The 13,230-nt window shown below is 43.7% G+C and overlaps 1 protein-coding gene across 6 annotated transcripts in view; it reads left to right on the top strand.

The window, feature by feature from the left end:
- SEL1L2 (SEL1L2 adaptor subunit of ERAD E3 ligase) overlaps positions 1–13,230 on the top strand; it is a 127,156-nt gene that overhangs the window by 99,949 nt on the left and 13,977 nt on the right. For 4 of the 6 annotated variants that reach the window (XR_009496832.1, XM_059892882.1, XM_059892879.1 and 1 more), the window contains 7 exons: positions 421–489; positions 1,892–1,969; positions 6,580–6,642; positions 7,207–7,294; positions 9,643–9,791; positions 10,920–11,085; positions 11,205–11,279. Coding sequence is in view for 4 of the 6 variants with exons in the window: in XM_059892882.1 (XP_059748865.1) it covers positions 421–489; positions 1,892–1,969; positions 6,580–6,642; positions 7,207–7,294; positions 9,643–9,791; positions 10,920–11,085; positions 11,205–11,279 (688 nt within the window). In the remaining 2 variants the exon portion in view is untranslated. The remainder of the gene's footprint in view (positions 1–420; positions 490–1,891; positions 1,970–6,579; positions 6,643–7,206; positions 7,295–9,642; positions 9,792–10,919; positions 11,086–11,204; positions 11,280–13,230) is intronic. The other 2 variants (XR_009496833.1, XM_059892880.1) reach the window with 2 other exon arrangements.

The following is a 13,230-nucleotide window of genomic DNA, read 5'->3' as shown; positions in this document are numbered from 1 at the left end:
CCCTCTGCACCATAAACATTAGGGTGCTGTATATCCAATCCTGCCACTTACACAAAGTGTCTTAAACAGTAAGTACGTACTGTCAACATACAAGTGTGGTTTTAAAAAATAATGGAGTATTTAGTTCTACAGCTGGGATTTATCTCTCCTCCACAAAGCAACATGCCCATGATGCCTTTCCAAATGTGAAAAACAAGCCCGCACATTCTAAAACTGTACATGTGAAATATATATATATATTTATCTCCCACTCTTCAGGTTCATGATTGAAATAGCACTTGGAGTAGTAAGTGCCTTGAACAAAGTAGGCATTTCACAGATATTTTTTTAATGCATGTCAAATGAAATAAAACTTAATGCAAAAGCTGTTTTACAGGATATGTTTGTGACTGTCAATAATACTGTTCCTTTTCTCTCCAGAAAGCATTATACTACTTCTTAAAGGCTGCAAAAGCTGGGAGCGCAAACGCTATGGCATTTATAGGAAAGGTACAAGCTTCCTTTTGATCAATAGCTTTCATATCTTAAAACCTAGTAGTACCAGCTACCTGAACCAGTGTAGGGTCATGGGTCTGCCCACCTTCTTCATGAAAGCAGCTAAGCAGGGCCTTCAGCTACGACCTGACAGTGATATTCTTGGGGTGACAGTTTGGGAAGAAGTCCCGTACAATAGTGGTCTTTATCTGGGGTACCAAAAGCAGTCCTTTTTTTAACCTTTAATTTTATATTGGAGTATAGCTATTAACAGGAGAAGGCAATGGCACCCCACTCCAGTACTCTTGCCTGGAAAATCCCATGGCTGGAGGAGCCTGGTAGGCTGTAGTCCATGCGGTCGCTAAGAGTCGGACACGACTGAGCGACTTCACTTTCCCTTTTCACTAAGGAAATGGCAACCCACTCCAGTGTTCTTGCCTGGAGAATGCCAGGGACGGAGGATCCTGGTGGGCTACCGTCTATGGGGTCACACAGAGTCGGACACGACTGAAGCGACTTAGCAGCAGCAGCAGCAGCATAGCTATTAACAATATTGTGATAGTTTCAGGTGGACAGCAAAGAGACTCAGCCATATATACAGATGTATCCATTCTCCTCCAAACCTCCCTCCCATCCAGGCTGCCACATAACATTGAGCAGAGTTCCAAGTGCTAGACATTCTGTCCTTGTCAGTTATGCGTATAGCAGTGTGTACACGTCAGTCCCAAACTCCCTAGCTATCCCTTCCCCAAAATCGGTCTTTGAAAATACCGGTGGCCCAGGGCTCCTGGCTGAGCGTAACTCGGAGCCCTCCCCACAAACCCCTGGCGTGTAACAGGAGAGCTGATCTAGTTGTACATCAAACCCTGGGGCAGACCTCCACCCAGCGTGGTCCCTCCTCCCACCGTTCCTGGAATGAGAACAGCTCCAGACTGACCAAAGAACCAGCTCCTCCCTGACTGACGGGAGGAGCCTTTGTGGAAGGTTCCTCTGGAGAGGCACCTTCTCTCCTTCCAAGACTACTCACTCCCCTGCTCACTGCCCTTGGCTCCCACAGCCAGTCTGTTTCAGTAACCATGGGGACAAGTGCCTGGCTTCCAGAAGTACTACATACAGTAAATTTAGATGCAAGGAAACATGAAAAAAAATACCAACAGGATTCTTTCCTCACCCTTAGGTGAGGGTACTCTAGAGTGTGTGTACTAGATTGTATTCTTAATTTTTCCTTTTATTAAAAATGAGGAGAAATTCAAATAACATAAAATTAACCATTTTAAAGTGTGTGCTTCAGCGGCATTTACTACATTCAACGTGTTGTGCCATCATCACCTTGATGTCGTTCTAAAACATTTTCATTGCCCTCGAAATCTTTAGTTTTTACTTTTTATTTGTATGTGTGTGTGTGTTTTTTTTGTAGATGTATTTAGAAGGGAATGCTGCAGCACCACAAAATAATGCTACTGCTTTCAAATACTTTTCTATGGCAGCTAGTAAGGTATGTACCCAGCCCATCCTGTAGACATGTGAAAACATTTGCCTGTATTAACATGCAGACTGGGGCTGAAGCATTAACTCTAAAGCCCCATGCCCAATTAGTGGGCCTGGGAGGAGTGTAGGGTCCTGGTAAAGAACAGTGTCACTGACAATAAAATAGGAGGTTGGGGTAGGCAGAGACCCACCTCGCCTTCTTGGTAAATGGAAGATGGCATCCTATCTGGAGGCCAGACAGAAGCTCAGCGTCCCCTCCACCACGTGGTACGTGAGGCCATCTAGCTCAGGAAACAAAAAGGATGAGGGCGGAGGAAGGGAAAACTCCGTCAGTAACTGCGGTAACCCAGAAGTGCCCAGTTTTCTCTCCTCTGACCTTATTCAAAGGCTCTGTCTCAGGCAGAAGGCTGTCCAAGAGCCAGGACGAGATGACTGAGAGCACGGCTCTGGAGACAGAATCCCTGGTCTGAAGGCCAGTCCTTCAGCTGACTAGCTGTGTGACTGTAGACAGGTTACTTAACCTCTCCACGTCCCGATCTCCCTGTCTATAAAATGAGAATATAAGAATACTTGCCTCATATTGCTGTTTTCAGGATTTAATGAGTCAATAGTTATGTGCCTCATATTAAAAATACTTGAAGCCATGCCTGGTGTATAGTACATGCTCTGTGTCAGCTATTATCTTTCTAAGTCTGGGGCCCGTTAGGTAGAGTGAATTTCAAAGCACATCCAAGGCAGAATGGATTGGATCTGTGAGGAAATAAAGGAATCACAGAGTATGGTTCCTGCCGTTGAAGTTCCTGCCTTGGTTCCTAAGCTCAGTGAGGCTGGATCTGCCAGGTGAAATTTAGCAGACTCCCCTAAACCCCTTAGGTGCATAAAAGACATCCTCATAGCAACACCCACCACCCTAACGTTGGAGAGCAGCCTTGATGAACTTTCTATCCCTGCGGTGTAGGAACCCTTTTGTTGTCTTACACCATCTTACTGCAACACTGGCAGTAGAGATGTGCTCAAATGGGGAATATTTTCAACTGTTCATGCTTTTTAAAAGCCCACACGCTGCTTTAGGAGCCTATTTATAAATGACTAGCACCTCGGAACTGCTGCTATTATGGTGTAAATTACTGAGAAGGCTGGTAGTCGGCTGCTCTCCCTTGTAATTTATATGGAATTGTTGCTCAGCAAGACAGTCATCCAGAATACCATTAGATTAGGATGACAAGGAGAGCAGACCGAAAAAGAGGCGGGGTAATGTAACAGCAAGTAGTGCTGATCTGTCCGTGTAGAGGAACAACGCCAGGGAGCTGCGTGTGGAAACTAACCCAGCCCCTAAGCTGTTCAGGGCTAGGTAACCAGTTGTGATCTGAGCTACTCGTGTCCTAAGCCTGAGCTACCGCCCTTTATGGAGGATATCTAACACTGTATTTAAGGTCATTCTTGTGAATGGCATCAGGTAAATATGACCGTGTAATCCTTTATCATCTCCAGGACAGTTTATTAGATTTCTCCCTTGGGCTCACTACCAAAGTATGGAGCTTCTGTCTCCCACTCCTGCACACTTGTATGCTTCTCTTTTTTAAAATTTAGTACTACCATCTTTTGGCTGTGCTGGGTCTTCGTTGCTGCATGGGCTTTTCTCTAGTTGCAGTGAGCAGGGGCTACTCTGTCATTGCGGTGCCGGAGCTTCTCATTGCAGGGGCTCCTCTTACGGTGGAGCACAGGCTCTCGGGCACACGGGCTTCAGTAGAGGCAGCACGCGGGGTCAGTAGTGCCAGCTCCTGCGCTCTCGGGCACACGGGCTTTGGTAGTGGTGGCATGCGGGCTTAGTTGCCCTGTGGCATATGGGATCTTCCCAGACCAGGGATAGAACCCATGTCTCCGGCACTGGCAGGCAGATTCTTCACCACTGAGCCACCAGGGAAGCCCCATAATCTTCTTTTACTGTTCTTTTTTTTTTTGAACTGCTACTTTTAAAGTTGTTTCCAAGTCATATGGTACCACGATCAAAGCTGTGGACTTTCTGACTTCTTGTATCTTACTCAGAAACATGAACAGTTATCCAATGTGATGCTGGGCCCCAAGTTGGACCATATTCTTCTAGTTTTCTCTCTTACCACTGGGGACACCCCGGGCCCAGCTCCATCTTCACACTTTCGTCATCCCCTGTCCCTTCCCAGAGTCATTCTGAATACCCATCCCCAGCTCAGAGCTCAGTCCTCTCTCCCTCTACAAAGCCTCCCCTGCCTCCCTGGCACACTTCATCCTCTCCCTCTTCTGAACGTGCCCTGCGTTCACTCTGTGTAGTGCTAGAACTTCGCTGCTGCTACCCTGCACCCTCTCTCCTGCCGTCTAAAGGCCATGTCTCTCCACCGAGAGCAGGGCAGTGGTCTTAGTTCCTCATAGGAGTTCCTCAAATATTTCCCTTATATGAGCATCTGCTCCCTAAGTTCATGTCAATTCATCTCTGCAAGAGCACTGAGCCCTAACATGGAAGTTATAGGGAGAGGGATTGCCTACGCATATATTTCTTCGGCTTGGAAGGAGTTTTAAAAATTAGGAAATTTCATATCAAAATCTGGATGTCCAGCTTTTCTTGGAAAATGAGAAGAGCTGAGCACACGAGGTGGCCATTCCACGTGAGGACAGTGGACCGCCGCAGAGCAGAGGAGGTGCCACTGCCTTTAGACGTGCACCTGCTCTTGGTTCGCCTCAGTCTCCGCCTCTCCCCTGTAACCTGGCTTACGCACGTCTTACAGTACCTACATGGCTCTGGGGGCATCTGAGCTGGCTGCTCTTGATCTGAACTTTCTGAACAGGTTCTGTTGTTGATTAGTCGCCAAGTCGTGTCTGACTCTTTGTGATCCGTGACCCCATGGACTGCAGCACGCCAGGCTTCCCTGTCCTTCACCATCTCCCAGAGTTTGCTCAAACTCAGGTCCATTACTCTGGGCCTTAAACGGTTGGTGAGTCATCCAGTGAGCCCCTGGCTCCCCAGGGATTCTCTTAGAAAGATAGAAAGGACTTTGTCCCCAGTATTCTAACCTTTCTCTTTCTGCCTCCTTCCCTTTTCCTCCCTCTCATTTCCCTTCCCTCTCATTTTTCTCAACATCTAAATGAAAATAGGGACTTCCCTGGTGGTCCAGTGGTTAAGACTTCTTGCAACGCAGGGGGTGCAAGTTCAATCCTTGATCGGGAGCTAAGATCTCACAAGCCCCAAGCCCAAAATACAAAACATGAAACAAGAGAAGCAATATTGTAACAAATTTAGTAAAGACTCTGAAAATGGTCTACATAAAAAGACATAAAAAAATTTAAAAATAAATAAACAAGGGTAGCTAAAAGGAGATAGATTCAATACTTTACCGTATGCCTCACACTAGGCTTTACCCCCAGAGCAGACTATCCCCAAACTCCTGGGACTACAGGTCAACGTAGTCAGGGGAGAAGAGAGAAGAGGACAGTAGACACATACCAAGCTGTTCGAAATGCACATAGATTGTCCTCAAGGACTCTTACATTAGCTGGCCCTTTGAATATAGATAGGTTCAAAGTTTAGCACCTTGAAATAGTTGCTGAACTATGCCGTCTCTAGTTATGTGCGACTTCTGTCTCACCGAGGAGTACTCTATCTGTATCTGCAATAACTACATTTCAATTATTAAATTATTAAAAATAATTACAAATGAATATGTTTAGGCAGTAAAAAGAAATTTGGAGAGTTTTCTATCAGAACTTAAGTTCCTGAGGAAATACTATAAACCTAATAAACAGTAAAATTTGAATTAAAAAAATAAGCCAACAGTGCTTTACCATCCACAATGGCTAGATTAAAATCCACAGAGTCTCCCAAATGTTATTTGGCCACTTACATCAACCTCCTTTGCCCAAAGCACGTAACAGGTGTTTAGATAGACTTCTCCCTTCTGAAAATTCCCACACATCCTTTAAGACGCAACTCAAATGTCACCACCTCTAATGACTCAGTCTGCTCGGTCCCCTAGGCAGTTGAGCGTCCCTCTTCTGGGCTGCCCACAACACGGTCCGTCTGTTTCCGCTGTAGGACTGACCACACGTGCCACGATTAAGAGGTCCCTCCTAGTGGGTCAGAGCCCACGGACCTGTCAGGCTGCCTTTAGACATGGCAGGTGCTGTCTGGTTTGCCTCAGTATCTTTTGACTTTCACCTCCTACCTCTCCCCGATGCCTGTTGTGGAGTCACACAAAGCAATCCCTAAAGAAATGCTGAACGAAAGATTCGGACTGAGGTTCAAGAGGGAGGGGTATTTGTATACTTATAACTGATCCACACTGTTGTATGGCAGAAACTGATTTCATGTCATAAGGCAATTATTCTCTAATTTAAAAAAAAAAAAAAAGTAAGAAAAAGAAGATTGGAGGAATGTGACTGTCATTTCCCTCTTTTCCGGTCAGAAAGGGGGCTATGAAAGTGTGAAAGGAGAAAGTAGAGAGGGTCAGAATAATGCCAACTACTTCATTAACCTGCCTTAATTCACCTCCTATTGTGCGTGTTTCAAATTTTGTGAATGATTTTGCAATACTTTTCCTTATCATGAATTCTTCTAAGACTTTACCTCGATTTTTAAACCCGTTCTAGGGCAATGCAATTGGTCTTCATGGGCTCGGTCTTCTTTATTTTTATGGGAAAGGAGTTCCTGTGGTAAGTTAAATAGTTTTATCATCTTTCATGTTTCCAGAAATTGACTAGGGTGAAATTCATGATCATTGATTAATTTAAAGGAATTAGTCTCTATTACCTGGTTTGCCGAGGTATCCTATCTGATAATACAAAATAAAATAATCCAGTGAAATATTTGCCAGAGACATAGAGTAAGCTTGTGACAAGAATAACAACCCTAATTAATATCTTAGAATCATAGATTCTAAGTAACCTTAGAAATCATCTAACCCAAGAGGATTTTTTTTTGGATAGATAAATTTGTCATCTTAGTTTAACTTCTGTCTTTTTGAGTGACCTTCCCCCAATATCTAACAAAGCCTATTGTTAGTGTAGGAAAAGACATAATTTACAATGATAATGAGATAATTATTTCTTAGTAGAATCTAATATAATAATGAAATAAAATGTGTAATACTTCTGATACAATTTTAATTAGCTTAAATCACATAGGGCACTAGCTACACTCTTTTAAAAAGTGGAAGGCAATTGTTACCATGGAGTTATGTATGTACCTTTGAGTAATAAAGTGTAATTATCTTGCAGAATTATGCAGAAGCGCTTAAGTACTTTCAGAAAGCTGCAGAGAAGGGATGGCCCAATGCACAGTTTCAGCTAGGCTTCATGTACTACTGTAAGTACTATGCATGTGGCTGCTTTACTTAGGACGACAAATGCATCATTAAGTCTGCTCCTTTTTAAACACGAGTCAAAGGGTTGGTGTGGATGGTTTAGACAGAACAATCAGGCAGCAATTTGAGGAGGAATTTCAAGAAGACAAGGAAAAGTACACTATCTGGGGGAGGGGGCAATGAAGTACAACCAGAAAGTTCACCTTAAAGAGCCAAGTTTGAGCAAGTATGAAACTCACAAGACAGGTCAAACTTGAGAGAAAGATTTGGGTGGCATTACCATATAGGTGTTAGTTAAGAGTAGCCCAGCTTCCAAAGGGAATGGAGAGAGAGTGCAAGAGAAAGGCGTGGTAGGCCACTATAAGAAATCTGGTGATCCTTGGCACCATATTGAAAATATGAGCAAAGAAAGAGTCATCACAAGAAGACTGAAAATGCACAATCAGAGGGATGGGATGGGGAGGAGGTTATCTTAAGGAGGACAAGGAGTAGAAATTTCAAGAAAGAGTAAATGAATGATACTCTGCTGAAATTCAGTGAAAAGCCTGTTTCTTACTTTTTGATGAAAAGGGCAAAGTATCTGTGGAACTTATCAGTAAAGAGGATGTTTGTGAGGTCATCGAACTGGTTGAGAGGGAAGCCAGATACAGCGGGCTGAGGAGTACATGCGAGGTGAAGAGGTAGATGGGCCCAAATATTATCGGAAGTAGTCTTCCTTTAAATGGAGGAGAGAGATGAGATAATAGCATGAGGGAGACCAAGAATCAAGAGAAAGTTGTTTTTAAGATGGTGAGAGACCTGAGTATAATTTTTTGCAGAAAAATGAAAGAGAGTCAACCAATGGAGGTGGTTAATGTGTCACTGGGGAGATGAGATAATTGATGAAGAGGTTCTGGAAAAATTTAGGTGGCATTTATGATCTTACCTGACCAGTGGCGAATCTGCAAGTATCTGATCAGGTCCAGGGAGCCTCACTTAGCTTTGATAAAGAGGAGGGATTTCTCATCCTCAAAAACTGGAGAGATGATGAAACAAATGGTGCGGTTGTAAATCTGGGGAGAGAGGCAAGTGAGGAAAGATAACGAGAGGGTTCCTTTAGTGAGCTCAGAGGAACAGTCATTGTCTGAGAACAAAGGTGGAGTGATTGAGGTAGGTGATCTCAGAAGCCTTGAAGATTTGTAATCATTTTTGTAAGGACTGAGAAAGAGATTGGCCAAGACACATACCAAGAGATCCAAATATATCTGAGTATTCTGTCTCAGTCCATCCCATCAGAGGTGGAGCAAAGGCAGGAGCAGATGTATCATCAGGAGGCCAGATCTGGCCTAGAGGTCAGCTGACATTTTCCACAATAGTCCAGCTTCAGAGTCTGTTCTGTACATCTTGGAAGGTTGCCTGAGATAGCCTGTCCTTCTAGTTTATTCCAAGTCCCAGCCCCAGGATACATCAACTTCCTCAAGCTTCTAAAATTAGGGTAATAGTTATGGCTGATGTTTAAGTCTTGATATGCTTTTACTCACTTAGTCCTCTCAACACATCCTGTGGGGTATCCCACAGTTTATAGATGAGCAAACTGAGCCATATTGAGGTCACAAGTCTTACATGAGGTCACATGATCACACACTCAGTGGATCTGGGATTCTAACCCAAATGATCTACCGGCAGAGCAACATGGCACTGCTTCTGAAGGCTAAGAAATGTTAGAGCTGGGAGGCAATTTCAGAACCACCTGAAGAAAGCCCTTCCTCTTGCAAAGGATGTGCCCTAAGGTGCCCAAGTTGCCAAAGGAGTAATGGGAGAACCCTGACAAGAACCCCAGCTTCTGGGAGTGGCTGATTCTCCACACCAGCTCCAAACACCGCTCCTTGCTCCAAGCATAAGCTAAATCTGAGCTGGGCCCCTTGGAGCTGGGTGTTGCCTGCCCCAAACTCGACAGTTACGTCTGGGAGGAGCTATACTGGCCCCCTGGTATGGAAGGAGGACGGTGATGGTAGCACACGTCATGGAGGGGCTTCTGGTCCTCAGAGACCACCACTTGGTCTCCTTTCCATTAACTTCATTAACAATATGTGGCATATTGAGGAGATATTTTCATGAGACTAGACAGTCCTTCTCCTTTAGTTCGCTGAATGGGGGGAGAACATTCATTTCCACACTGTTACTTCTAATCTAACTCAACTCCCCGCCTCCCCCGCCTCCAAATAGTGACTCGGGAGTAGCTTGACTTTTGCCTGACTCTTCTGAACCTATTTAAAATGGCAGGAGTCACTATGACCATTACATGCATAGATTATAATGTAAAAAAATAATGTAAATAAGGGGGTGGCTCAAAATGATTTTAATTTTTCAGCTGGCTCTGGAGTATGGAAGGATTATAAACTTGCCTTCAAATATTTTTACTTGGCATCTCAGAGTGGGCAGCCCCTAGCCATTTATTACCTGGCTGAGATGTACGCCACAGGAACAGGAGTGTTGCGATCATGCAGAACTGCTGTGGAGGTAAATCAAGAGCTGTTTCTGAAGTACTTTTCATTTGTCACACAGAGGAGGCGATACTGTCCTTAAATTGTGGTGCCTTTGGTTTATACATATTATCTTGTTTCTCCCAGCTGACAGTGTGAATACTGACATTTGCCAGAGAGGAAGACCAGTGATGTAACTCAGCCTGGGAAAGGGAGGCAGAGAAACGATCCTTCCTCTCTGTTGCATTTGGCTTTTCGTCAAGTCCAGAGCTCTCCTCAGAGTCCAGTTAGGGAGCTCTGTTTCAGTCGTCAATCAAATCGCCAGGGCAACTTGGCACTTCTAGTGGGATTGGGAGTTGCAACTTGGGAAATGAAAGGCTTGATTTAGCCTAGAAAATGTAGCCCTCTTCTTCCCGGAAAGCAAGGTCCTGAGGTTTTTTTTTTTGATGATTTGGATGATACCGGAGAAAGTGAATTCTTTTAACCTGGGATAGTGGTGCACTTTTCAAAAGAGTGCTTTTAGGATCTTAATGTCCTTCATTGATTTATTAAACACTTGCCCTGCACCAGGATAAATACCTCCATGTTGCAATCTGACCCCTCTGAAATTCGTTTCAAAAGCTGCCAGCTAATAATCTATCTTTAGATTTGCTCCTTTGCCAACTCCCTAATGAATTATGCATGCCTAGCCTCCTTTGGTTGCGTGAGCACTGTTCAGCTCGGCTGACAGTTGTCCTGTGCTGCTCTGTACACCTCCCTCATTCTGCCACCCGCACCCTCAGGCGCTGTCCTCCCCTCGCACTCTCTTCCACATCAGCTGCCCTCACAGGGCAGCAGTGCCTAGGAAGGCCCTTAAAAAAACAAAAACAGAAGTTGATACATTCTTGTCCTGCCAAATAGCCTCCAAGTCAGAAAAGTTTATTATGCAAATTTAAAATAAGCCCCAGGAACTTTAAGCTCAAGACAAATAAAATACACACTTATAATCTTTGTGCCTATGAAAGATATGAACTCCTCACCCTAAATAATTTTCAAAAGCCATGCTTCAGACCAAAAATCCTGGCCTGACCAGCCAGGAGGATCTAAAGACTGATGTCAGTTACCATTTGCATGGAATGACATGTATTGGCTAACTAGTCTGCTTGATTTTTCTTTCCAAACACAGCTTTATAAAGGTGTCTGTGAACTAGGCCACTGGGCTGAGAAATTCCTGACAGCATACTTTGCTTATAAGAATGGTGATATAGATTCTTCTCTTGTTCAGTACGCACTGCTCGCAGAAATGGGGTATGAAGTAGCTCAAAGCAATTCAGCATTCATTTTGGAATCTAGTAAGATAAGTTAAAATTCTCTGCAATTCCCTAATCATACATATGCATATTTGACTTTACTACAGAGGCACCTTAAGCCTTCCTAATGGAATGTCTCTCTCTTTTTTTTTTTTTTTAAGAAAAAGCTAAAATTCTCGAAAAAGAGAAGATGTATCCAATGGCACTTCTCCTGTGGAATCGAGCTGCCATTCAAGGTATCCGAACTTAGATAAAAATGAGCACTGCCTGGCCCCTGTCCACTATTATTCCTCTGATTTGCTACAGCTGAGCTCTTGGGCACATGGGCAGAAAGGTGTAGAATATCTAGTACATGGTATTTCAAACAGATGATAGGGTCAGTCTTTGGTTGGAGGTCATTTCCAGAAATTTCTTTTGTTATTCCCAAGGTCCCCAGTTTAGCATATGGCAGGAATTTTTCTATGGCACTGTCTCCATGGCACCTAAACAGTTGTCTGAAACGTGACAGTGTTACTCCAGAAATCATTTTTCTTGGTCTGGCTTCAGTCACTCATGTGCTGAGTTTTTTTTTTTTTTAACTTATCAGAGACATTATCTATCTTTCAAGGAGTTTATAGATAAAATTACTTATGGCTGTAAGACTTGCTTGATTCTTCTTTTAAAATATCACTTTGAAGATTACCACAAACTTCAGATCCTTATTATAATGATTAGTATGGTAACATCAGAAAAAAAAAATTAATCAGCAAGATCCAACCCCCCTCCCTTCCTGGAGTTCCTAGGCCCCACCCCAGGGATCACATGATGAGGAAGGTAAGACAGCGTAGTGGGGAAGCAGTGGCAGGTGGCACTTGCCTCACTGTGTCTCGTTCCATTCTTCCCCGAAAATCATATTACTAAAAGCACAAAGCTTCTGCGAAGCTGTCACTATTGGCATTTGGATATGTGAGGAACTGTCTTATAGTAAGAGAAATTTTACTTCTAATTAATTTCTTAAAGTCACCTCATGCTAAGGTCGAATCATCCCTTTTCTCCAAGAAGTGAATGGGATAAAAAAAAAAAACAATTCTCAGTTGATGAGGCAGAAGGAAAAAGCCACCATAGGTGCGTTCTCAGATCCAGCTGAGCTGCTACTGCAGCGGCAAGCCATCCATGTGATTTTAGTGAGAAATTCCCGAAAAAAGAAAAGCCCTTGTTTTCTAAAATTCAATGAAGACCTTGTTTGGAGTGGGGAAACAACACCAGCAATCTCTCATCTATGGCAAATCAGCTCAATTGTAGCAAATACAGGTTTATCCCAAGCCATAAAATGCTGCAGAAGCTGCACCAAGGGAAAGAGACCTTGAAAACGAGAGGACATTAATATTAAACAGAATTCACCAATATAAAAATGTTAGACCACTAAAAATAATTATGTGTCAAAAGAGAGGTCAGACACGAGTGTCCCTGAAGATGTAGCCGCTGGTGGCTGCCTCGATGTGAGGAAATCTCCCCGTGGAAGTTAGGCTTCCAGTCAGTCACTGGTGGCGCTTACCTTCAGGAGCTGCTGTGTGTGATGAGGCTGCTGAACCATCAAGATGGTGAACTGGAGGGGAAATCCCTCCCCCTGTCTAGTGACCCTCTGGGAGCCTGTCAGGATTGCCACCTGCCCCCAGTCAGCCCCCTGAGTAGGGTGGAGCTGAATCCTCTGGAGAATCTGTTTGTTCACAATCTTTCATTCTTAGAGACCTCTGGGGTCCTGCTTACTGCTTGTAAAGCTCAAAAATGCAGAGTCCTGCTCTTTTGTGGTTATGGTGCAGAAGAAATCTTGGGGTCGAAGGTTAAGGCAGCTTTGGGCAAAATTAGAGATGGAGCAGGTTTCTCTTTAGAACTCAAGGGATCTCTTGCCTCTCCAGGCCCCTCTGGGCCCCTCTTCTGGGCATCAATTCTCTAAGGTCTTGCCCCCAGCTACCTGTACATTTTGAAGTACCTGGGAAGCAAACCCTGACAACTAATATCTTTGGCAGCTTAAGAATTTTATGGCATTACTTTTAATTATAGAAAGCTAAAGGTGGTTTACATTTTAGTACAGGATTCCAGAAGGTTAAAAGAACTTCAGAACCCAAAGGAATTAATTTAAAAAATTTTTAGGCTTTGTATTAGGCCAAATGGGGAGAAAAACTTAGGAATCCTATAGCCCTTAATGAT

This window comes from Bos taurus, chromosome 13 (genome assembly GCF_002263795.3).
Source record: "Bos taurus isolate L1 Dominette 01449 registration number 42190680 breed Hereford chromosome 13, ARS-UCD2.0, whole genome shotgun sequence".
Taxonomy (NCBI): Eukaryota; Metazoa; Chordata; class Mammalia; order Artiodactyla; family Bovidae; genus Bos; species Bos taurus.
Note: the sequence above shows the minus strand (reverse complement) of the source record. Positions and strands in the feature narration are given on the sequence as shown.